The following is a 27,757-nucleotide window of genomic DNA, read 5'->3' as shown; positions in this document are numbered from 1 at the left end:
TTGCTCTTCCTTCCACACAAACAAGTATCGAATATGGGCACTGGATACACTACAAACCAATTTCTTCATTAAGCGATGATGGACCCATCGAATTCCAAGTACCTGGTACAGGAGACGACTACATAGACCTTTCGCATACACTACTCCATCTCAAGGCTCAAATTAAAAATCAAGACGGTTCTGTAGTTAATGCAGCTAATGTAGTGGCACCAGTCAATAATTGGTTACATTCTTTATTTAACCAATTGGATGTTTACCTAAACCAAAAACTTGTGTCACCCCCAAATAATACTTATGCATATCGTGCTTTCATAGAAACTCTATTAAATTATTCATCATCTGCCAAAAAATCACATTTGACATGTGGTTTATGGTACGAGGATACAGCTGGTAAAATGAATGAAACTAATGAGGCAAATAAGGGCTTTTACAAAAGACAACAACTTTCAAAGGATGGTAAGGATGTCGAAATGATTGGACATTTACATGGGGATATATTCAATCAAGATAAATTCCTCATTAACGGGGTCGAACTATCTTTAAAATTAGTGAGATCGAGAGAAACATTTAACCTCATGTCACAGAATGCAGATAATAAGTACAAAGTCTGTATCACAGATGCAACTTTAATAATACGCAGAGCAAAAATTAATCCATCAATACTAATAGCCCATCAAAAGGTTCTTGCCACTACTACAGCTAAATATCCTATAACAAGAGGCGAAGTGAAAGTCCTGACCATACCATCTGGTGTGCAGGGTAAGACACTGGACAATATATTTTTAGGACAGGTTCCTAAGAGATGTATCATTGGTTTTGTTAATAATACCGCCTTCAATGGTAGTTATAATAAAAACCCATTCAACTTTGAAAACTTCGGTATTTGCTCCTTTAGTTTATATATAGACGGTCAACAAATACCATCAAAATCATTACAACCATCATTCCCAAACGATGTATTTGCCAGCGCATACCACACACTGTACTCAGGTACCGGTATACATTTTCTTAACGAAGGTAATGGGATATCGAGGGAGCAATACTCAGATGGATACTGTTTACTAGCCTTTGATTTAACCCCCGACTTATCAGCTAACTCTAATATTCACTGGAATCTCATTCGTCATGGTAGTGTGAGAATGGAAGTAAGATTCGAGAACGCATTGACTGAAACAATTAACTGTGTAGTTTATGCAGAGTTTTCAAACATTATAGAAATAGATAAGAACAGAAATGTATGTGTGGATTATAGTAGTTAAGAAATGACTTTTATGTACTTATGATTAAATTGAGAATAATAAACGGAATGAAATATAATAAATAAAAATATGGTTTCTCATTAATAGTTTCCCTACTTTTCTAAATAAATGCATATAAGATATCACATATATTGGGATGACAATACAACGAGATGTTAGTTGAGGTGGATGATTGATAGGAATTGGAATTGTATTTAGTGCAATATATAAGAGTAGAAGGTCAAACGCGTTGGAGTAAAAATGAATACATTAAACCTGCAAATGAGTCTCCATAAAATACATCCCAGCATCCAGTATAGCGTGTACCCCTCGAATCGCCTACCAATGCACGTACACTTACCCACATTTATTATATGCAATCTCGACCCTGACTCACAACCAGGATCTCATTGGGTAGCTATTCATATCAACCACGAAAAAGTTGGAGAATATTTTGATTCATTTGGACGTAAGCCTATTAGAGTAATAGCGGATTTTTTAAGAAGAAATTGTCGGGTATGGAGCTATAATACAGCTAGCGTTCAGGACATCTATTCTGCCTTTTGTGGGGAGTATTGTGTAGTATATTTGTACTACAAGTTCTGGGGTTTCAGCTTGGAAGATTACCTCAGAAATTTTTCGTATGACTCGCCAAGAAATGACATGACACTAGTAAAGTTGTATTGTAACATAATGCAAATAAACACATAAAACACGGAAATCATATTTTTAATGTTCAGTAAATCCTTTTCCCATCTGTCCTGGTGCATTTGCAGGTAAATGCGCATGGTAATTTGCTAATTATAGATACGAAACTGACTCGGTGATTAGTAAATGAGGATTTGGACGAGACGTTACATTCTTATTATGAGGTGATTAGTAAATCGATTAATTTGCAACGTATAGCAAAACCTAACTTCGAAACAGAGAGAAATATCGCTTCGGGAGTGAGTGCTATCGACTCAGCACGGTCTGTTTAGTGGGGAAAGAGACCAAACTTTTTTTTTTTTTTTTTTTTTTAGGCGGGGACTGCCGCTGAGCCAGAAACACACGGGGGGTTAGGTTGACTGAGGCAGCGAGTGAGGCAGTCCCCGGCACGGGGGGTTAGGTTGACTGAGGCAGCGAGTGAGGCAGAACCCGTGAATCCCTACTACTAACAGTTTAAAGGAAAGTCAATATTATTTTAACAATGTGTTCTAGTTTTGAACATTCACAAAATTAAGTTGTTCACCGAGCCGTATCGCACTTTCTCTTTTCGAATATGTTTGTAAATAATCTACATATTTAATTTATTTCCTTATTATAACCGGCTTCCGTGTTCTGGTGTCAATGAAACAACTTAGATAATGCGAGGAAAAAATTATTGCCTGCGTCTTGTTTTGGTTTATTTTTCCACGTTCTATGAAATGACTAATTTGTTAAGTAATGTCATAAAAATGAATTAAAGCATCATAATTAAATAATTTATTAAGTTTGTTGTTTGGAAAGTTAGCACATTTTTTTATGGGTTACATATAAAAAAATATTATAATTCGGTTAGTAATATTTATTCATATTAAAAAAAAATAACGATGTTTAATTTTAACTTTACACCCGGAATGTTATCGTATAAGATAATGCCCCATACCCCAGGGGTGACCCTTCACGTTCGTGACGAATCATAAATAACTCTTTAATGCGTTGTCTTCACTTGCATTCTTATTTGGTAATGAATGTATTATATACTACTAATATGTAATATAAAGAAACGTGTTTTTAATAAGGCTTTACAGAATTAAAAAAAACATCCGTAACGCCTGAAGGAATAGAATGAAGTAAGTATGTATATTTATTTCGTTTAAATGATCAAGATTCATTACATTTATATAATTTAGATTTTACAAAATTACTCAACTGTCTCTTTCCATCACAGCTTAAATATAATTCGCATGAAAGAGACGAAAGAGTGCAATAGTTTTTATGTATTGAGGTTAAAATATACGTATAATTAAAACACGAACCATTGAAATTTTGGCGCTCAGCTGTACAAGATTGAATATTTGGTACTGCGCAGAACCAGAAAGAGTGACCGCATTCCTAACAAGATTTTGTATAGCAACTACTTATTGTATTTACTACGCATATACTACACTATACTTCCTGCAATGATATTAAAAGTATTATATACATAAGAGTTATTATTATATATTATATTATATTTATGGCCATTTACTGAACTTATAATCGTTACAGAGAGACAAAGAAACCTTTTAGAAGTTCGTCAACAGATATTAAGGAAGAAATAATTTTTAATCTTCCGATTGGATATCTTATCTGTGCCTCTCCATTACTGAAGGTTGGCCATCAGTCTCTTGGAGAGTGTCCTGCTCTGTGCCAGATGTAGCATATATATGTATGTACTCCACTCCCTAACGAAGCCATGGTTTCTGCCTTTTACTAACACGCCGTTTACCCTGGATTTTACCCATTGAAGGTGGTAATGGTCATGGCGCAACACGTTGATTTCTTATATCTTAAAGAAAGACTAAGGGGAGATTATAGACGAGAAGCGAATTTTCTACATACAGAAGTCACACTTAAGTTATCAGAAATAAAGACTACGTCATATGATTCGGGTATATCAAAAAGTATTGGATTTGATTTTCTCGTTCAATAGTTCTTAGTTCATTCATAATAAAATGCATCCCAAAATCAAATACAGTAAAAATTATATAACAAAGAAAAAAATATTAGAACAGATATTCGATGTTATCGACCGTAAAAGGCAATTAACATGCCTCGACCGATGCTCCGTAAACTGTTTTTATTTTTGAATCCAACAGGCCGGTTATAAACGTAAAAAAACAAGGTTCCCCAAACGCCCGAAGCCTACGTTCACTAAGGACAAAGAACCAGCTGCAAAGATACAGCTGGCTTGCGTTAACTGTCACCTGGTTAATCAGATTTTTTGTAACCTACAAGATTATTACCTGCATCGGTTATTAATTGTTGCTACGATGCAGGAAATTTCGCCATAGTTCGCTTATACAGGTAAAAACACAGGTTGACTTCTATATGATGCCTTATGCCTGCCACTGACGATACGTCCATTAATCCGAATGGAGTAGTCGTCGTTCAAAATCGTCCCATGAATGGTAAAAACATTTTCCATTTGGATGGACGTCAGCCAGCTTTGGATTTCCAAACGGATTGAAATCCATGCGTCCAGGCCAAATGGACGTCGTCTGCGGCCGTCCGTCAATGTCAAAAACGTGCGCCACGAAAAGGCCGGCAACGCACTTGCGAGCGAGACAATGTGAGTGTCTATGGGCGATATCACATAACATCAGGTGACACCGTGTTACATATAAATCGTAAGTTAAGTAAGATATCAATCTAACAAGTCTTCAATTTCGGGTAAGATTCAATCTGCCTCAGGGTTGTATTTTTTGTAGCGGTATGCCATTTTTCTGACAATGTACTATTAACCTCCACCGTAATAATACACTAGGCGCGACAACCCTACATGACTTGGCCTCAGATTGCATTCGTTTCTTTTATCATTTCCATTTAGGCAGATCAGTCTGTCTATATGTCAATATGTATTGTTATTCAAAATTACAAAATCATGGCGTATGTAAATGATAGATATGCACTTAATTAGCATTAATGCAAGTAAACTAAATATGCAGAAATTCGTAATGTGATACTTAGATAAACTCTACACTATACGATATTATGAATGCGAGCAAATTCACACGCCAACAGCCGTGTTTTCAGACCACTATTAGCAAGATTTTCTTAGTAATAATAATGATGAACATGAAGTAGTATTGTTCCTTGGACAAGCACAAACCGGCGCCGCCGTAGAACTGGCGAAAGATTTGACGGATCCCTTAGGATGTTCTTGTCCCGTGGTAGACAGTACCAGTGACTCCAGAACTGGTGCTTTATACGAAATGCAGCATTGAAAGTATGCCACAGGAACCAAACTTTTAAAATTTGTTTTAATTTTTTATTAATCAATGATAATTATTAGTACTATGTAGGTTAAGTATATACCGTATATTTATGTGTTGGAAATAAAAGTATAAAGTTTAATGTTACATTACCACGAAAATGCATATCACACAAAATTACTTTTTTTAGGTTAACGGTTTTTTAATACATACTTCTAAGGCCTCCTTAATGTGGTCTCTCTGGTGAATTTTAAGTTTCTAACAATATTAATAATAAATGTAGTTCATACAAACTTGCGAGAGCCTATGTAATGTGACCCTGTTGCAAAATCCGGATACGTAACGGCCTTTTACTATGAACCTCCCTACATCTTAGTACGTCGAACCGGTAACGGTTTTCGTCATTTAGTAATAATTTAACTTTCGCTAGGATATACATTAGTTTTAATATCGATTCATAGTACCTGTCGATGGTGTAAATTATAAAAAAAATGTTTAAATAACAGGGGCAAACGCGCAGAAGGTTTACCTGAAGTTCCGCCCATTAGGACTCAAGCCAGAAGGCTCGTGAAACCGTTGCCAGCCTTTATACTTAAATTCTGCTTGGTATCATCCGTGTAGGCGGCTCACTTATTTCAATACCCGTTTTTCGTAGCTAGGAACCTGCTACCTTTTTCCAATTGGAATGTCTTTATTAACTCTATGACAAACCACCATTGAATTACAAACACGCGAATACTTTAGATAATTAAAATTAAAATAACCCAAAAGTATTACGGAAAATATATCTTAAACTTTAAAACAACAAAATAATTAAATAAGTTTAAATTTCCTTATGCCACCAAGGGTGTATGTAGAGTAAACAATCTTATCATTAAGCAACCCTTCCTCAATAAATAAGGAACAAGATAATATTTACTGAAGATTATGTGAGCAATATTTGAATAGATTTATTCATTTTATTACTGGCAACACGATATTGTCGACAAATTACGGTGCATATGTCAAAATGATAGGTGGGCCGCGTGTCAATTGCCAAATAACCTATTTCTAAAAAATGAAAATAATTAAAAATATATATGAATTTATTTAAAAGTTTAAATTAATCTATTTTAAAAGTATGTTGAAGTCACGCAAAGGGAGGTGAGTGCCCAAAGTCAAATTGGTTGAGAAATACTTCAATGGCAGCTGGTTCCACAATCTTCAAAATTGCCTTAAAAAGCTTAGTACCCTATGTTTGACATACGGAAGTCATAGTCTGTGCTAAGTCTTGTTTCTTCTACCCTAATAGTTACCTATAATAAACTACTTTGAGTACGATTGTAGTCATCAAAGACGTAATAATTACGTATTATTACATTGTTTTATAATGTAATTAGTATGAAACTGGATTAATGGTGTGAATGGTCTCAATACGAATTTGATTGCAAAATATACGAGTTTAACAAAAACAGTGTTGCAATCACAAAACAAGAATTATATATACAGATTCATTAAAATTTACTTTCCCTTAAACGACAATTTAAAAAAATACAGTTCGTCTGGTCTCTATGAATTTATATTATAGAGGATGGTTTATTATAACGTCCTTGTGGGTTCAGCGTGCGACTCACATTCCGGAGATAGTAGGTTCTATCCCCGGATGTGCACCAATGGACCTTCATTATATGTGCGCATTTAACATTCGCACGAACGGTAAAGGAAAACATCGTTAGTAAAAACCCAAAAAGTGGACATTTGTCAGGTACAAGAGGCTGATCACCTGCTTGCCTATGACATTGACAAATGATCATGCGACAGATACAGAAATCTGAGACCTAAAAGAAGATTGTAACTGATTTTTTTTAACTCATTAGCTCTGAGTACCATAGGGTATTAACTTTCATGATATCTTCAAATGCCACAACATGCTGCAACTTATAAAGACGTAAATAAACTCGTATTAGTTGAAAGGTTACGTATATTATAGGATTTAATTTTCGCAAGTATTATGTATAAAGTTATCCTCATCTTTGTTATCTTATATCTGTGATGTTTAATATAATTCAAAACCAGATGAATAAAAACAATCATTGACCAGCACCATTTTTGATATGTCAAACGAGCTTACAGAACAGCCAGAAAAAGCTGTCCCCTATGTATACTCATGTAAGCAGATGCGTTGCGGTTTTAGAGATTATGATGTTTTTAATATATTTAAAGCTTTCGTCACGGATCAGTCAAATATATAACTATTTAATAGATATATATTTATAGAAAAACACTTTTTAACGGATTATAGTTATATTCTTCAGTCACCGTGACCACGCACGCTGTAAAGCACGCGAAACGTCGGTTTAAATTTAAAATTATGTACAAATAATTATAAGTTTAAATACAATAATACATAACTATAATCCGTTAAAAAGTGTTTTTCTTTAAATGTGTAAAAGTTATGTTAATAAAAGACAATACTAAGATATATATTTATATTTTATATAGAAACCCTTTATAAGAAGTTAACTATTTTATAGATAACTTCTTATAAAGGGTTTCTGGGCTCGTTTAAGTGCAACTGTATATATATGTATTTTGATTTGAAAGCTTAAAAAAAATGTAGTTTGCTACAGCGTACCATTTTTTTTTAAACTTTCCCAGGTACCTCCTAACAAGCCTCTAAGTAAGTGTCGCGGCTGTGGTCCTTGCAGTGAGCCCGTTAACCCTATTGTATTAAAAATATATTATACATAAAAAAGGATATAATTCTTGTTCTCACATAATATTTACTTTTATGGCTTCACGTCAATGCCTTTACCAAGACTTTTTATAACGAGACATGTTGCACCTTGCTCTTGATAACTTGACCCAAATTAATGGAATTATATGTGATTTTTATAGTCTGTGGAATATAATCTATGTACTTATATAATTATTATAGAAACAATACTTTTATACTTACCATTTTTATATTTCTTTTTTTCAATTATGTATGCCTGATCGCTAACGATAAGCCTTATCAGGCTATCCAATATCAAAAAAAATTTCTTCTCTTATTTTTTGTAAATCATTTTTATACTTTCCAAAGTGTTATAAAAATAGATACTAATACTACTTTAATAGTATTTTTTGTTATAACTTTTTTTTCTGTTAACGGTTATATAAATAATTTGTTCACGCCATCCAATTACCTTAGTCCTCTCTGTCCTCATTTTCTGTCCCAACCGCACCCGTTCCTTAAACACCACTCTCTCTCTCTCTCAATATTAAAGAGTGGAAGGAGGGGACTATGAGACTTGCGCCCGCGCCTCAGAGAGAAGCCACTACCGCCGTCGCGAGGTCACGCTTGCTCACTTCTACTACTGTGTTTACGCTACCGCAGAGTACCAAGTACTTACCGCTTAATATTCTATACGTGGTCTTCTCCCACGGAGACAAGTGAAGTGCCTGAGGACTAAAGGTGAGTGGTGTTTCCCATATTTCTTCTTTTTACGCCGCATTCCACTTGCCCCTCGGCCCACCTTTTCTTGGTCTCCGCCATTACATTGTTTGGTCCTTTTCGAGCCGCGATATACTATTTTGGTTTGTTTCAAATCTCGATTTGATTAGATTTAATTTAATTTAATATATATATATCTTTGTCATTATGGAGACTCGTAAAGCGGCTTCTGAGAAACAAGGCGCTAACAGTTCGCTTGAAATTGATCGAGCCGTTTTAATTGCAAAACGAGACAATTTATTTTCACGTGTACAAGACTTGTATGATAGGTCAAAGAAAACCTCGCAGGAGGCTGACATAAATTCTTTTTTATCGGGTATGATATCAATTGATAATATTCGGGATTCGTTTTGTGAAACAGTGAGTAAAATAAATGTTATCGAATTAACTATTAATCCCTTATACACTGTCAATTTTAATTGCATGAATTCATTTGAAGACATGTATTGTCACTGTAAATTCATTTTTGAGAAATTTAATAAATTTGTTGTAGGTAGGAATGATTTATCTGATGCAAACCAACACCAACGCAAATCGTTTCACTTACCAAAGTTGGAATTAATGATTTTCAACGGTGATGTCATTAAGTGGCCGTTATTTTACGAATCCTTTAAACGTACCATTCATGAAAATCCTGATCTTTCAGATCACGAACGAATTCAATATTTAATAAGTAAATTATCTGATTCGGCCCTCTCTGTTTGTGCAGGTATAATTCCAAATGCTGAAAATTATGCTTTAATTTGGCAAACGCTTATAAACAAATACCATGACAAACGAAGTTTGGGTTCAGCTTATATGCAAAAGATTCTAGACTTCAAACCGCTTACCACCGCTTCACATAAAAATTTACAATTGTTTCTTGACAATTACTGCACCGCAATATCAAGTTTAGAATCATTACAATTAGAAAATTTAGCTGATTTTATATTACTATATTTATCATTGAAGAAATTAGATTCTAGTACAGTTCGTTCCTTCGAATTACATAATATTAACAACCCTACAATACCTAGTTATAAAGATTTAATTGCATTCGTACGCGAGCATAATAGAATAGCTCAGCATTTGGATACTACTCGCACATTCGATAACAAACCGGTTTCTTCGCGTGCGTTTGTGTCGCTTACAGAGAAGCGGTCTAATTGTTCATTTTGTAAACGCATCGATCATTTTAATTTATATAAATGTAATTCATTTAACGAATTGTCTATAGATGATAAATACACTTTTATCAAAAACAATAAAGGGTGTTTTAACTGTTTAAGTTTATCGCATATGTTAAATAAGTGTAAGTCTGCATGGAATTGTCGTAATTGCCGCATGAGACATCATTCTACGCTGTGTCGTAATGCGACTGTTTCTCAAGAAAACATGCACGCTAATAACTTGAATCGCATGAGCAATGCAACTGCGCCGCTTGCTGGGCCTCCCGCTAATAATACACCTAATTTACCTCCACGCAGCGACAATCAGCCGATTAATAACTCAAATATTTCACTTTGTAATATTCGGCCGGCTATTTCCGAAAGTAATAATACATGTTTATTAGGTACGGCGCAAGTATATATATATGATTTAAATGGTAAACCACATACAGTTCGTGTTTTAATTGATTGTGCGTCTCAAAGCACTTTTATAACCATGAAATGTTGCAAAAGATTAAATTTAAAGGTTACTAAATTTTCGAATAAGTTTGTAAAAGGTATAGGTTCCGCTTCAAATCCGATAATAGGAGAAGTTTCTACCGTTCTTTCTTCTCGGATTAATAATAATTCTATTCCTTTAAATGCCTTTATTATAGACAAAATAACAGACTGTTTACCGGTGGCACAAGTTAAAAAGTCTTCGCTGAAACATTTAAACAATATTACTTTGGCGGATGAAAATTATTTTCATCCGTCAGAGATAGAGATACTTATTGGTGCACCGCATTACGCCGATATAATGTTGTCGGGTCGTGTTACTGGCGCACCTGGCACTCCTACCGCTTTCGAAACAATATTCGGGTATATTATCATCGGTAACGTCCCCTTATTGGGTTCTGATTGCACCAATAACTGTAACAGTTATACCGCTATTTCGCTATGTTCTATAGTAGAACAACCGCAGTTAGAAAATTTAATTAAAAATGAAAAATTTCACCATGTTGCGGGTGATCAAAATCCTAGTAATTGTCTATCTCGTGGCTTATCACCCACTGTATTTGTAAATAATTCTACTTGGTTCACTGGCCCAAAATGGTTAGAACTGGAATCATCTGAGTGCCCAATTACGTCTCTAAACTCTGAAACAGCTGTTGATATAGAAGAAGAAAGAAAAATAGTCTCTATTCCTGCTACAGTGTGGAGTGATCCAAACCCAATTTTAGAACTGTCTCATCGAGTTTCTTCTTGGTTATTGTTTCTCCGTACAGTGGTATGGATATACCGTTTTCTAAAAAGACTTCCTAGATCTACTAATATCTCTGCTGACGATATTAGTTATGCTGAAATACAGATATTTAAGGTTTTACAAAAGGTATATTTCTATGATGTCATCCATAGCCTTAAACCTAGTGGCCGCTGCTCGCGTTCTATTCAAAGATTATGTCCCTTTCTAGATGCTGATGGGTTGATAAGGGTTGGTGGTAGATTAAAAAATGCCAATCTACAGTATGATCAGCAGCATCCTATTTTGTTACCGCGAAAGGACAGGATACTTGAGTTAATTATTTCCTATTATCATCGTCATAACTGTCACGCTGGTCCAGTCACTTTAATGGCGATTCTCCGACAACATTATTGGATACTATCGTGCCGCAGCATAGTGCGATCAGTTATATATAAATGTAACTTTTGTTTTAAAGCAAATCCTCATCCTATTATACCGCTCATGGGTGACTTACCAGACTATCGTGTAAACGAATCTAAAGCTTTCGTCCATACCGCTGTAGACTATGCTGGTCCTATTTCAATAATTCCTTATCGAAAACGTGGAGTCCGCTCTATGAAGGCTTATCTTTGCATTTTTGTTTGTATGGTGGTTCGAGCTGTACACGTTGAGCTTACTACAGACCTTAGTACCAGTTCATTTCTTTCTGCATTCAAGCGATTTATTGCGCGTCGTGCCGCTATTTCTGTTCTTTATTCAGATAATGCAAAGAATTTTGTTGGAGCAAAAAATGCATTATCAGATATATTTACACTTACAAACTCGATTGAATTCCATGATACATTTGCCACTGAGCTTGCAAATAATCGTATACAGTGGAAGTTCAATCCTCCTCGAAGTCCTCATTTTGGTGGCTGCTTCGAAATATTTGTTAAGGCTTTTAAGAACCATTTGCGTCGTGTGGTAGGTGAACAGTTACTAACGTATGAAGAAATGTTAACTGTTCTTACACAAATTGAATCAGTTATCAATTCTCGACCGCTTACACTTTTAAGTGAGGATCCATCTGAGCTCACAGCTTTAACTCCAGCTCACTTCTTGATGTCATCACCAGTAAAATTTATACCCGCTAGAATGAAAGTAGATGATGAACCAGTTTCACTTTTAAAACGATATGCGTTGTTGGATGGTATAATACAATCATTCAGTAATCGATGGAAATTGGAATATCTCCATTTGCTACAGTCGAGAACAAAATGGAATACACAAGCCAATCCTGTCACAATAGGTACAGTTGTAGTTATAGTGACAGATAATGTCTCTCCACTTTCTTGGCCTTTAGGAAAGGTAATGGAAATTTATCCCGGAAAAGATGGAATTTGTAGAGTAGTTTTAGTCAAAACTGCAACGGGAATTTATAAAAGGCCTGTTGTGCGTTTATGCCCATTACCGAACCAATAAAACTGCCTACAAAACCGCTAATAAAACCGCTTACAAAACAACTTACAAAACCGCTTTAAAACCGCTGATAAAACCGCTTACAAAACAACTTACAAAACCGCTATAAAACCGCTAATAAAACCGCTAATAAAACCGCTTTAAAACCGCTCGATCAACCGCTTAATACACCGCTCTCCAAACTGCTTTATGAATCTTTTACAACCCGCTTTACAAAATCGCTTTACAAACCGCTAAACAAACTCATATAGTTCTATGATCTTTTTTACCAATCGCGAATATCAATTTTCTTTTCTCATTGTTATTACTATTTATTTTTTTTTTTTTCTTTTTATTATTATTTCTCTTTATAAAAAACCCAAAGGTTTTTTAGGCCGGGGGCAATGTTCACGCCATCCAATTACCTTAGTCCTCTCTGTCCTCATTTTCTGTCCCAACCGCACCCGTTCCTTAAACACCACTCTCTCTCTCTCTCAATATTAAAGAGTGGAAGGAGGGGACTATGAGACTTGCGCCCGCGCCTCAGAGAGAAGCCACTACCGCCGTCGCGAGGTCACGCTTGCTCACTTCTACTACTGTGTTTACGCTACCGCAGAGTACCAAGTACTTACCGCTTAATATTCTATACGTGGTCTTCTCCCACGGAGACAAGTGAAGTGCCTGAGGACTAAAGGTGAGTGGTGTTTCCCATATTTCTTCTTTTTACGCCGCATTCCACTTGCCCCTCGGCCCACCTTTTCTTGGTCTCCGCCATTACATAATTAAATAAATAATTAGCGATGCCCTTTTTAGGTCTAGGCCTCAGATTTCTGTATCTGTTTTATGATCATTGGTCAATCTAATAGCAAGGCAAGTAGGTGATGAGACGCTTGTGCCTGACACATGCCGCCGACGTTTCGGATCTAAGGCAAGCCGGTTTCCTCCCGATGTTTTCCTTTCACCGTTCAAGGGCATGTTAATTGCGCGCATAGATAAAACTCCGTGGGTGCACAGCCGGGGATCGAACCTACGACCTCAGCGATGAGAATCGCACGCTAAATCCACTAGGCCAACATTGTAATGGGTTAATAACAGCAATTTAAATTTAAAAATAACGTAACTAAACACGAGCTTCAACATAAACGGGTTTGGGATGTGACACTAACAGAATTCACGTTATCTAATGTTGCTACACTATTTCAAGAACAGAATAATATCACGTAGCAAAAAGAATTGTTCGTACTAAGTACCTATAAAACCTCTTTTGAAGTCTATTAAATCACTTGCGCTGTGCCTTCAGGACTTAATAATGATAACGGTACATCGTAATATAAGTTGATTGATTTCAACTTATTAAAGCATGTGACACGTGTCGATCTTTGAGTTAAAGACGCGGTTTTCTTGTCCGAGCAACACGTTTGCATATAAAGGAAATTCCATAGGCACGGCCGGGTTTCATGTCAGAATGTCAGAGTCGAATATCGACCTTTTAGGCCTAGGCCAAAGATAAAAACAAATGTTATATCAAATAACATTTATATTATGAGGCGTCGTTGAAAATTTCTATAAAATGCCAACTTCCTAAATCACTTTGTCAGCATACAAACGTGCAAATATAAATTTTGTTGGTATACGTATACTCGTTTATAAGATTAGATGATTATCAGAATACTGTTATGAACTTTTATCCACGCAAACGAAAGCAATTGTTTAATGACAATTGACAAGGGACTTAGGATTAGATTCTAAAGCACGAACTATCACAGAAGGCAATACATTTTCGACATTATGCTAGCTGTCAGACTTAACTCAAAGTCTCGTTTTTTACCCTAAGAGCTGGGGATCTTATGGACTCACAATTTTCGCTATTCATAATATCGGAGTAAGGACATTGGAGTAAACAGACGTATGTTTAACGGCATTTTGCTTATGTTTGTACCACGTGATTGTGATATTTATTTAATAGCGGAAGAATCATACATATATCCCATGTTGTAATAACCTGACCGCAATGATTATTAAATTATTATTATGTCGAAAATGAAAATAGCACAGTTTTTTCTCCGGTTACCTCAAGATTTAGGAGGAAATCTTTAATAAGTTAGATTTTTAAAATCCTTTGTTGTCTGCTTTAGTGTTTACTTACATTATAACAATGAATATGTTTGGTAATTGTAGAATAATCCTACTAATGGTATATTTGGGTTCAGGCGCCTTACCTCACTTACCTGGGTTACAGAGAAACCACCGTTATAAGGATTCCATTGTAAGCACAAGGAAGCCATTGTGGTACCACTGTTTTAAAATCACACGGGTTTTAAGTAATTAGCGGTTACTTTAGAAGAGAACATTGACAAAGAATAGCGATAAATACACGTTCAAACGAAGCGTATAGTGAAACGTAATTTGCTTGGCCGGTGAGAGCGACGCTGCCATAGTTTTTAGTATTGCCAGTTAATAAAAAATAACCCTCATAAGTAGAATAGTTTGAAGTCATGCTGGCTAACTTAATAATTTATTGCAATGTCTTGATCAAACAAATGTGATGTAAATTTTGGAACAACTAATATGATAGGATTTGTTACCAGTAGTATTAAGATACCTAGCAATCACAACCGTTCGATAATAATTAAAACCCTCCAAGACGTACACGGAACACATCTCAAAAGCATTTGACTAAAAAGGATGTATGTTTAATTTATAGTTTCATGTATGTATGTATAGGTTAATTTGTATTGTAATTTCGATAATGTGCGATTGACGCCGCGCTTCAGAGCATTGACCAAACAAATGTCTAAGATTTCTCTACAAAGAAATCAGTCTGTGGCCAGGTCTTCTCCTACCTGCCATTTTGCTTTGTATGATAAGTTCAAGTAGCTCGTATTTTTTAGTGTTAAGACTAAGATAATTATTATAATTTATTACTATATTCTATCGATTAGTTTTACATACTAAAGTGTATTGTGTCTTTTCTATGTGTATTCTATTAGATATCAATGGCTCGCATGTGAGTTGACGGCCTTCACTTTGCTCGCCTTGTTATAATTTCAAAACTGATAATACTTATATAATTAAATAAATATTCGACGCGGGTATTATGTCGATTCGCATCCGGCCATACTTGTTTGTATTCACCTGATGACAACATTAATTGGTGTCTAGAATAGAAGATCCATATTAAATAGGTGCTTTGACCTGTGTATGGAATGCTTTTAGATATAAGGAATGTTGTTGAATGGAAGAAGAGCTATATGTACATATGAATTATTTTTTATTAAATTCATATATATTAAGTATATACATTATAGATACCTATATTCGGTAATGGACTCAATATTAAAGAAAGCATTGTTATGTGCCTATTTCATACGTTTTGATACGTACGTACCTTAATTTTCTTAACAATAAGCAGAAGTTACTAGTATTTTAATTTTAGTAAGATTTGTGTTTATTAAAATTGTCATATTCTTTAGAAAAGATAGCTTAGTATCATATACTGTAAATATAGTAGTATGTATGATTTGTAAACTTCAATAAATTCGGTTTCTTCATTCATGCATGCCGGAAAAATCTCAAGATAACATTTACCGCTTAGAATCAGTGTCGCAAGACTCAACAGACAAAGCCTAAAGAAGGTCCTTCATGATTTTAACTATAAAAGATGCATAAGACTTCCGCCACTGAATGAATTTAAATAATGTCAATGGACCCTCCATGTAACTTATACATTATACTAAACTAAACCACAAAAGAAAATATGACTGACGCATACTGATAATAATTATTTATTTATATATGATAATATTTAAACAAAGGTGTTATTTTATATAAAATATTTGATGAGATCGAAACTATTACATATATCTATCTATTATCTAAACCAAGTGTTACAATCTTTTTTTTGTCTGTTCTGTAGACTCTGTTAGAATCTGTGTTTATTAATCTGTCAAAATAAATGCATCAATCCTTCCCTGACATATGGATTTACAAAAAAATATCACAAATCAGTGTAGGTTAACGAAATCAAACAACTTCAACTGTACATAAGAAAGATATAATTGTATATAAGAATAAATCTACTAATAATATTTCATTATGGTTAACAACTATTTAATAACGATTTAAATAAATATCTGACTTCTTTCCCTAATTAACTAATTGCCCATTAAATTTCATCGTTATTTAAGTATTTACTTAATGAATATATAATACTATTTGGAATTTAATTAACGATTCTGACCACTATGTCGGTTACAATACTCTTTGTTAAATGACATGTCTTAAGATCCCGAAACTCAATCAAAGTGTTATAAAGGTCGAACAGGTGAGTTGTTATCTGTTGGAAAACTACTCAGACTATATATTTCAGGGGTGATAAGATATCAATATTGCAACGGTGACATGAAATTGGCGAAAATAAACCAGATCAAGGTAGAATAAATAGACTTGAACAAATTAATTATTATCTGTTAGTCACAGACTAGTTCAAAAATTAATTACAAAGTTAATTATTTATCCAGACTAAATTAAACAGTTTGGGAAGAATATCAGTGGAATGAATCTCGTCTGTAATATAATAATAATATTACTTTAACATTGTTTGAAGTGTCGAGGCGATTTATTTTTAAGTTCTTTTCCGCGTTAGGGAAAAATTATGAGAGTAAATTTTTACGTTGCGCGCGCACACCGTCACAAATAGCCAATAACCATGAAATTAGCTAGGCAAGATTTTAGTTTTTGAAGTTATACTTATTTTGGCGCGAAAATGGCGGAAAAATGTTGCGATTCATTTGTTTCTATTGTTATTGTAATTTTTTCTACAAACGTAGAATAAGGCCAAAGATAAAATTTATGGTAAGATTTTTGTCTTTTTACGCCAAAGAAATATAACTTTTCTTGCATTTTATCTTACTGCAAGTAGGCCGACTTCTGCGCTACAATCCCGGTATAATTACCGGGAAACAAATACAGGAGGCCACGTGCTTTATCTATGTTACGGAGTCGATGAGTCCATTCATTAAATATTCGTTATTGACGTCAACCACATTAATTTATGAAGTAATTAGGAACTCGTTACAAGTAACCAGCTGGGTCACAGTTTTACACAGTTGATAACGTGAAATGTCACAATATAGCTTTAATTAGCAATATTTTTAAATTTCGAATTTATTTACTACAAAATCAAAAAAATATTTTGTCATTGTGTCTACTTAAATGTATAATTCATACGGGTATAATTTCCAGACCTCAGAAATCTTAAATATGTTTTATTATAATAATTTAGGATAAGTTTGACAAAGAGTCAGGTAATTCAATTAGTTTAATTTTGCTAACATACAATTTCAGCGCTGGATCAACATTCAATTAATGTATTTTCCCAATAATTTCGTATGAATCATATATTATTGTAGAGAATAACTGCAGTCTTATGAACGCGAAATTGTTTTAGCACGGCACAATGCAAACAACATTCTTATAATATTTATTGTATTCCTTGACGGTGTTCCCGTCCCGAAGGAATTATACGAAAGACGCGAGAGACAGAAAAAATAATCAAAAGCTATCATTTATTTAACGTTTAAAAAAGAATTGAAAGGAAAAAGGTACCATTAGATAACACGACAAAATGTTTACATTTAATTACGAAAAGAATAAGGAAAATTTTGATAGTATTAAAACGAATACTTTGGGTTCTTTCTAGAAATTAATTACAACGTTTCTACATCATTTTAAAATATATTTTTCGCTATTTTTAGGTGATTCTTCGCGTCTAATGATCTTATCGTTTACAATTATTCGAGTGCACTAATCAGTATTTATCTTGGCAAATCAGGGCCAGGTGTGATAAAGATTTGGAATTTTATTGTACTTGCTTTGTTTCTATAGATAAATATACATATTATGTTTTTGTATCATTTTCACGTGAATTTGATAACCTGTAGTTATAGATATAGTCGATTCTCAGCCGATATTTTATTATTTGATAGTTCTGTTGCCAGTACTAATATATATATACACATATATCTTATTACTTACCGTTAAATGTGTCGTATGCTGTTGGTTGATATTCCTCTCTGAACGTATCCTGGGCGTAAGCGGCTATTAATGAACTCTTTCCCACCGCACCATCCCCAACTAACACACACTTAATTTTTTCCTTCTTACCACACTTCACTCTCCTTCTATCCTTTATCTGAAACATTCTATTTAAAGTTCTCTTTCCCTTTTTGTCACGCACAGTCCACTCATTCATTTTATCACAGCAATTTAAGTCACCCGAGTCATCATCCTCTATCACAGCCCGATTATTTTCTTCCGCCACTTCAGAATAATCATAGTCGTCATCATCACGGCGGGATACAGGGAATTGGCTCGGGCTATGAACTCCAAACACAAAAGGGCCGTCTCGTTCCGGCAAACGGTTCGTAAACCCGTTCGCTGGCGCAGAAGGCTTTGCATACTGAACCGCGGGTGCACTATATTGATTCGATAGATATTCAGCTGATGCGTGTGGATCAAATCTGAATACGAGTTCAGCCTCTCTGCGATCCAAGCTCAATTCCGGTGATATTACTTTGTCTTGAAAGTAACCGACCTTTTCACGTGCGCGACTTTCTTGTAATCGCCTTTCGAGTTCGACATTTGACGGTTTCCAATATTCTGTTCGTTTTTCATAAGTGCTTTCATTTATTAAATTTCTCGTAGCTGGATAGGGTCTTTGTGGTCCATAATCACGAGGTGGCGCTCGTGGTGGAACTACAATAGGCTTTTGCGGTTCCGCGAGCAACGGCCGGCGCGCTGACAAGTTCGTGTTCCTGTTAAACATGATCCCTTCTAAACTGGGAGACATTGGCACTGTCATGAAACACTGAGATGTTTATTGAAGCGTGCGTTCGCGCACATAACTTGATATCGTGATTCGAGTAATCGTGAAAGTTTTCTTCGATAAATACGCGTGAACTGAACGTGCGTCTGCCTTCGCGTTCGGTTTAAAACTAGCGCGCTGCGCGCCAGTCAGCCAATGCAAGACCACCTTCATTCAACAAAGCAATATAACATACACAGATAAGTAATAATATGCTGTATTCTTAAGTGATATAGGGGTGAAATTTTATCGGAAATTAGTATTTTTACCCCTCGTATTTAGAAATTACCTGTTGCTGCCCGTACCTGTGCCAGGTATAGTATGGCCATAATCGGCGGTTAGTTTGCAAATTGCAATTTGAAGTTTGAACACAGCTGTTGCTACATAGCTACTCAAATTTAGAGGTCTCTTAATAAGTGATGACTTATTAATTGAATTAAAAAATTATGTCTTTAAAAGTTATGGATTGTATAACTTGTATACTTTTGTTGTTTTACATTTACAAAATGTTGTAAGTTATTTGGTAATGTTATACAATTGAAAATATCGTAATATGCATTATAAATAATATGTAATGTAGGTAGTCCGTATAATAATAAATACTAAATAAGTGTACTTATTTAGTTAATAAAAGGATACTACTATTATATCCGCTCATCTCAAATTTGATTGTTGTTCGATATAAGTATACTTATATGTAATATATTTACAAAGTGCAGACGAAGCAAGTAGAAATTATTTTGAAAATAGATATTTTGTAGGTGTAGATGTTAGTGGGATTATTTAGATTTGGATTGATTACAGACCCAGATTAAAAAGTTTGTGATATTTTTTCAACTAAAGCAGAGATTTACAAAGTGTTAAACCTGCTGTACCTGCAAAGTGTATTGCTGTTATGCATTAGTAATTGCAGTATGCCGCATTACGAGTGGAGAACCATTTATATTATAACCGGTATAATGGGATTTGGTATTTTCGTTAGTATGCTATTGAGTAATATGTAATGCTAATGCTACACCTAATAAGCTACGTCTTAAGTGATTTCTTACGAGAGTGAATAATAATATTTGTAAGTAATACCAGCAACAGTTAACCAATATTTTTAGAATTTAGATTAAAATATGGCATCTAATAAAAAGTTGGCAAACAAAAACATGTCTCCCTATAACGCGACAACGTCTCTAAAGCGACAGTCGTCTTCGGTCTGCTAGCTGGCATGCCAAAGACAGTTTCAAATGGTCATAACTGTGTCAATTGTCCAGACTCCAGACTAACTGGAGTCGGAATGTTGCCTTTCACATAAATATCATCATCAATATAATTGGTATCATCATCAATTAATTAATGTCATCATCATCGTGACATCGAACCAAAAGTGCAAGTGAAAACAATGCCAATAGACTTTGTATCCGGCTAAAAAAAAAAAAAAAAACTTGAACAGTCAAAACATACGAAGAATTATTAAAAACGTGTGCGCTACAAAATAAGTCAAATAATGTGCATTACATTTTAAATATTATTACAAAAATTCAATATAGTAGTTACTAAGCATTTGCATTATAGACTATTTTTGTCAAATAATTATTTAAAATCATATTATGGCAAAATTTAAGTTGAGTAAGTACCTTCTGTATCCATATCCTATACCGTTACATTTCCTTTATTGTAAGTTAAACAACATAAAGATGTAATTAGATAATCTATTATATTTCTCACAATCGTGGTGGCCTACATATTTCTATACCTAATATTTAAAACCTCTTTTGAAAATCATAGGTTATGTTTTGATTTTAATAGCATGCTTTGTATATAACAGTTAATATATATAATTTTTATTTACAGAGAAACCTTCGAAGCGTCAACCAGCACGTCTACGTTATAAAATTGAGAAAAAAGTTAAAGAGCATAATAGGAAAGTAAAAAAGCAAACAAAAAAGCAACCGAAGTCAAAAAAAGCAAAGCCTATTCAGATTCCAAATGAGTGCCCATTTAAAGAAGATATTTTGAAAGAAGTGGCAGCAGTTAAAAAGCATAAAGAAGAAGAACGACAGAAGAGGAGAGAACTTGCTAAACTTGAAAAGCAGAAGAACCTGGAGGAGAAGAAAAATGTCTCTAGTAACATGGGTACACTTGTAAGTTGAAGCTTTCAATGACATAAAACTTCATTAATACATAAAAATTCACAATAATTTCATAATTAGGTATTAAAAATCTTTAACAGGTAGCCAATGCTGAAGCCAGAGGTAAAGTTCATGATGCATTCAAATCCAGTGAAGATGTTGATGATGATATAGGCAAAGACAGGCAGCAGGAAAATTCATTAAAGACATACTACAGGGAATTTAAGAAAGTAATAACAGAAGCAGAAGTTATATTGGAAGTTGTTGACGCTCGAGATCCGTTGGGTAAGGCATACTTTAATAATCCATTCCAATTAGCCTCCCATAAGCCAAATGCTTGAGCTGCCTCCCCAAGAGCTTTGTATGTTCTAGTATATTTAGCTCTATTGAATAACAAGATACCTAGCCTGGCCTAGGTTATTTATGTAATAATATCTGGGAGGAACAGACTATGTGTAGTCTCCATGGAGTACCTACAAAGTATTAATTTTATATATACAGATTCTATATACTTATAAATATAGTATATAGAACAAAATATTTTGTAATAAGTAAAACAAAGTATTACTTAATAATTAAATAATACTCTGTCAAAGGTTTAAAACACTAAAATGTTACAATGACTGCTGTTGGAGAAAATGTCTACTCAAGTAATTTATATTATAAATATGTCTTAATTATGTGAAAAGTATTATAAAAATAAAAATTTACTTTGACTCAAAACAAACATAACATTCTATACAATATTCACTGTGGTTAACCTTATACATAATATACTTCTATGAGCACTAGCGTTTAAACTAGGCCTAGCCTGTATCTGAAATGTTAGTTTCTTCAGTTAATTGTAATTTTGCCATTAGATGTTTATTGATTTTTATTGTTTATTGAACTAAATGAAGGTAGAAGAAAATTTTAGTTGTTGCATTTAGACTGAAGTAAGTGTGAACTTCGACAAAGATTTTTAAGTCTTGTGGATGAGAAACTTGGATATGAGATATGAATTTAATGTCGTTATTTAGTATGGAATCATCATCTTTAAACTAATCATATTTAAACTAAATTTTCAACAATTAATCCTGATGTTAGAAATTTTTAATAACTTATTTTATTATTTTAAATTAAGAAACAAGTTTTCTTATATTTTATTTGTATTATATAGAATACTCAGTCCTGATTCAAAAATTTATAGGAGTAATTAACTTCATTTGCTTGATTATATCGATTTTAGGCACCAGATGTGTCCAAGTAGAAGAGGCAGTTAGGGATTCGGGCAAACGTCTAGTCATAGTTTTGAACAAGGCCGACTTAGTACCCCGTGATAATCTTACTGCCTGGCTCAAGTATCTTAGAAGATCAGCCCCAGCGGTCCCATTCAAGGCATCAACACAGGATCAACAGCACAATTTGGGGCGGAAGAAAATGAAGCACATTGTTAAGGAGAAAGAAATGAAAGGTAAAATTAGAACTGTTACTAATCTAGTGAAAGAATTCTTTAAAGCTGGTGAATTTTTAATAAATAAAGTGTCGCACTTAAAAGTTCACCAGTGTGGACTTGGTTTTTGTACTTACCATTTGGTCAGTTGTCTTTCGCAATTTTACTAAATAAAACTATGTATATATACTAAGGTTTTATCCTTTTAATTATCACGAATAAGGTTCAAATTGGAACAGGGAAACTATAGTTGTATAACATATATAAAAATAACTACTTTTATTATATGCTATAGGATTTCGATCGCGTAGTTGAAAATATTTTACAGTTTGTACCGATCGTACAGGTTGATTATTTCATACCGTCTACTTCTATGAAGATGAGCTTATACGAAATGCGAATACAAACACAATAACATCGTGCCACGCCCATCGTATCAAAACCAGTAATATTTTTTTGGCCTATAATTTCAAGATTTCCGTCTACAGCCAATAAAAACTTTTCCATAAAAAATTTTCTTGTCTAACACAAACTTTAACGAAATTGCCTATCATTTAAGTTCGATTTTTTTCCAGGTTCAGCATGTGTAGGTGCAGAATTGCTGATGGGTCTCCTTGGTAACTATTGTCGTAATAAGGGTATAAAGACTTCAATAACAGTTGGTGTTGTTGGTCTTCCCAATGTTGGCAAGAGTTCTATTATCAACAGTTTAAACCGGTCTCGGGCTTGTAATGTTGGGAGTACACCTGGTATTACGAAGTGAGTTGGTAATTCTATTTGTGCAATGTATTAATCGGTGTACGGCACGAGTTAATACATATTATGTAGAATATGCATTTGAGAAAATAGATAAATACTTAACTATTTCCTTTTTAGTTTCTATGATTAGTCAATTTTCAGTCACATTGTATAGCTTAATTAGCCGTTCTATTAACAGCCTGGCCTTTTAACTAAGCGGCTCTGTTTAACTATCGGCCTTAAAGATATTCAACTGTAGCGTTTATTACAACATTTAAAAAACTGGCTGGGTAATGCTTTGGCCATTCCTGCAATAGAGTCATTATTTGGCAGAAATAAAAAAGATGAAACATAATACATATTTAAAATTAAATTGCTTGACTCATACTCAAATTATTATTCTCACTATACTCTTCCATTGTACTTGTTGTTTTTCATGAAACTTTGGAAAACACCATCAAAGTTGTGGTTTGCCACCACCATATTCACATTTTGCAAAGTTTTGCTTCGCGCTTGAGAGTGATAGGAAATGAAATGAAATTTAAATTAACAGTCAACAAGCTAGGCAAGTAATGAAACATCATAGATCCAAGTCATTTGCCTAGCTGTTTGATCAACTGGCTAAACATCTTTCAGGCCACCAGTTAAACAGCGCTGTTTAGTTAAAATGCTAGACTGTTAATTAAACGGCTAATTAAGCCAGTTGGCTGCTACCTATATACAATATACATTCTGTCATACAAATTGCTCATATGGTAAAAAAAATATTTACAAAAATGATTTATTTGCCTTCATTGACTGAGGAGGCAAACAACAGTACTTACTAATAAAATTAAAGAGACGAGGACAAGATACTTAAAGCAGTACTGAATTTTATAAAAGGATTTAATTTATGAATAATCAAATATATATTATGTAGGTGCTTACATAAAACAATCTGGTAATTTCAGACAAATGCAAATGGTACAACTGGATTCAAAGATTAAAATACTCGATAGTCCCGGAATAGTGTTCCACAGTGGTTCTGAGACTGATGCCACTGTAGCTCTGAAGAATGCGATCAAAGTAGGAGCTTTGAAGGACCCAACAACACCTGCAAATGCTATTCTTCAACGAGCAAATAAACATACTCTAGTCGCATTGTATTGTATACCGGAATTTAATACGCCACAGGTCGGTATACATTTAGGTCTCAAAGTGTATTGAATTTTATATGTATGGTTCTTCAAAGAGATTAAAGAATACAGTTATGTGTAAAAATATTAGAGTACTGTTGGCCTAGCTCACTGTGCGAGTCTCATCCCTGAAGTCGTAGGTTTGATACCCGGCTGTGCACTTTCATTTCGTGTGAAAACATTGAGGAAATTGATTTGTGTTAGACCCGAAAAGGCGTGTCAGGAGGCTGACCTACTTGTCTATAAGATTGACTTATGATAATGAAACAGATTCAAAAATTTGAGGCCCAGACCTAAATGGTTGTAACGACACTGATGTATGCGTGGGAGCGTTCAAGTATTACGTAACGAATTGGGGAGGGGGGATTTGGATTAAAATATTAGGATGCGAGGAGGGGATTGAATTAATGACGCTCCTTATATATAATAATTTAAAGAATTAAAAATGGTTGCACGGAATTTTCAGTCAAAGATTGAATAATTCTATTAATTGTCGACTGTATACAAAATACATTATATTACATAATTTAAAAATTAATTATTCAGGAATTCAATCTATAATTTTCGCAGAGGAAACTATATGTAACGTGTACCGGAACAAACATAACATAATTTTTATCACCATACTTCACAGTGCACATAAAGATTTTTACGTTCGCCAAGCGTAAATGGAGAATTAAATGTACATATTTACATAATACAGACTGCCTTTTCAGGAATTCTACGCTAGCGTCGCCTCCCGGATGGGTCGGTATAAGAAAGGCGGTGTACCAGACCAGGAAGCAGCAGCGAGGATACTTTTGAATGACTGGAATACGGGAAAGGTAAGGGCGATCGATCGTTTTATGAAACCTTGTGCGTTATAAGAAATATATTTACCGCAGAATATTTTAATCTCTGTATAAAATTCTCGTGTCACAATGTATATCCCATACTCCTCTGAAACGGCTCGACCGATTCTAATGAAATTTTTTATGCATGTTTCGAACCTCCGAACGACCGAATAAGGGGTCTACCAAACATTTTATTTATTAGACAAAATTTTTTGTTTTTGTTATTTTATGAACAAAAATACATATGTATTGTATAATTTTCACCCCTCTACGATCAAGCCCTATTTTTATTTGTTATGACTTGAACTCTAAGATTTATGTAGGGAAAATCTCACAAAACAATTTAAAAAGCTTTCGATGGGGTACATAGCATAAGGGTAGCATAGTAAAATGTTCCATGTTGGTATGTATTAAAAAAGGTAGGCTAGGCATTAAGGAGAAACGAAATTGACGGAGGCATCTAGTAGCAATATAAATTTAATTACGTAACGATGAACTTCAGAAATGAGACACAATTTTGACCGTTTAAAACGACATCGTATAGGACAACAGTTGAATTAGTGTTGCGGGTAACACACACGCATTTCATACTTAAGGACCCATCTGGTCGGTAAACTCCAAAAAAAAACAACATTGTTTCTTTCCATTTTTCGTTATCGTTTCTTGAAGAAGGGCGAATAGAAACAATATATGGTGGAGTTGAGTAGTTTATGTATATATTTTGAAAGATCGATACACGATTTAAATAACTTCGCTCGATAGAAAAAATCCGCCAAGCCAATTTTTGACCCTTTGAATTTATTTTATAATGGCAATGTATATAGAACATGATTTTGATTTTAGAAAAAAATTACATTAATTTAATATTTTACACAACTAATTGTTATTACGGGCCTGTGCGCCTCAGGCGAGACTGACACATAAATTCGTGCTGGGGTGTGATAAGGCCTTAAAATGTACCTTGTTCTTTAAAAAAAGATTTTTTACCTCTCATTCTTTTCTTTTTTCTTTGATTATTGTTATTTTTTGTGTTTTGTTAGAAATAAATGTCTGTTGTATTAGGTTCTTAATAACAACGTCATGGGCTGTTACGACTATCGGTTTTTCACGACCAAATATGAGTATTCTCTAGATGTCGTTATAACATGATTTTTACTGTATTTTGTAAATTGTCATGAAGTATTTCTGGATATAGGCATATGTACTAAGTAATTTCATTTCTTTTCCAGGTCCGATATTTTACAGAGCCGCCGGAGATATTAGATTCCGAAGTTCACGTGGATGCGAAAATTGTGTCAACACTTGCGCAGGAGTTTGATATCAATTCCTTTGAGGCAATGGAGACTGAGGCCATCAATTCTCTTAATGTGCCAGTCGCAGATGGTGCTATCAAAGTAAGATTCGGTTTATTATTAAATATAAAAGGACCTTCAAAAAAACGTTTATGTACTTATGTACACGCGTTTGAAGTTATAATAAGATAAATATCTTTTTTTGTTCCGCGCTTCATTACTAAACATTATAATTTATTTTTAATATTACCTTTTCAGATAACAAGCACAGGACCAGTCAAAGCAGTAGACGAAATGCAAGTAGATGAAGACACAACCCTTCTACCTCGTTCCGTCAATATTCGCCCAAAATTAGATAAAACAAACAAAAGCGAAAGAACGAAAAAAGACCCGGAAATGCAAATTGAGGGCAACACCAAACTGAATCAAATAAGAAAAATGCAATTTAAGAAGGATAAAAAGAAAAGGGCTAAGAACGAAAAGAAAGCCGTCGAATTGGCGGATGTATTGGAGAACGTCACATTGACGTCAATAAACAAAGATGACTACAGTTTTAAAGAGGACTTTTCTTTGTAATTAAACGTTACTGTGTTTAATTGTGTTTTTTTTATTGTTCCACTAAGCAATCTAGTTGAAAAATACACACCGGGCAATAAAGTTAAAATGGGTGTTATTAATTATTTTCTATTTATTTAAACATTTTGTTTTTTATTCATTGCGGGGACTGCGGAAAGAGAAATATGGTTATTAACGCTGAAGTTAATAACCATATTTCTATTTCCTTTTTGACATTTCACATTGACAATTTTGACAGTTACCATCTTGATCATTAATAAAAGTA

At 34.2% G+C, this 27,757-nt stretch overlaps 2 protein-coding genes across 2 annotated transcripts in view; one reads left to right on the top strand and one right to left on the bottom strand.

Moving 5' to 3' along the window:
• The window catches only part of LOC110993502, a 50,519-nt gene extending 31,051 nt beyond the window's left edge, over positions 1 to 19,468 (bottom strand). The window contains exon 1 of the mRNA XM_022259789.2: positions 18,498 to 19,468. Within this exon, the coding sequence (XP_022115481.1) occupies positions 18,498 to 19,323 (826 nt within the window). The 5' untranslated portion in view covers positions 19,324 to 19,468. The remainder of the gene's footprint in view (positions 1 to 18,497) is intronic.
• Positions 19,469 to 20,752: 1,284 nt separating this feature from the next.
• LOC110993508 (guanine nucleotide-binding protein-like 3 homolog) lies at positions 20,753 to 27,512 on the top strand. Its single transcript, XM_022259796.2, has 9 exons — positions 20,753 to 20,943; positions 21,169 to 21,458; positions 21,548 to 21,731; positions 22,675 to 22,899; positions 23,454 to 23,637; positions 24,567 to 24,789; positions 25,508 to 25,615; positions 26,854 to 27,018; positions 27,175 to 27,512. The coding sequence occupies exons 1-9, from the start codon at positions 20,925 to 20,927 to the stop codon at positions 27,490 to 27,492; spliced, it is 1,716 nt and encodes a 571-aa protein (XP_022115488.2). The 5' UTR covers positions 20,753 to 20,924; the 3' UTR covers positions 27,493 to 27,512.
• Positions 27,513 to 27,757: the final 245 nt, after the last annotated feature.

Source organism: Pieris rapae, chromosome 19 (assembly GCF_905147795.1).
Source record: "Pieris rapae chromosome 19, ilPieRapa1.1, whole genome shotgun sequence".
Taxonomy (NCBI): Eukaryota; Metazoa; Arthropoda; class Insecta; order Lepidoptera; family Pieridae; genus Pieris; species Pieris rapae.
This window is presented reverse-complemented; position numbering and strand designations above follow the sequence as displayed.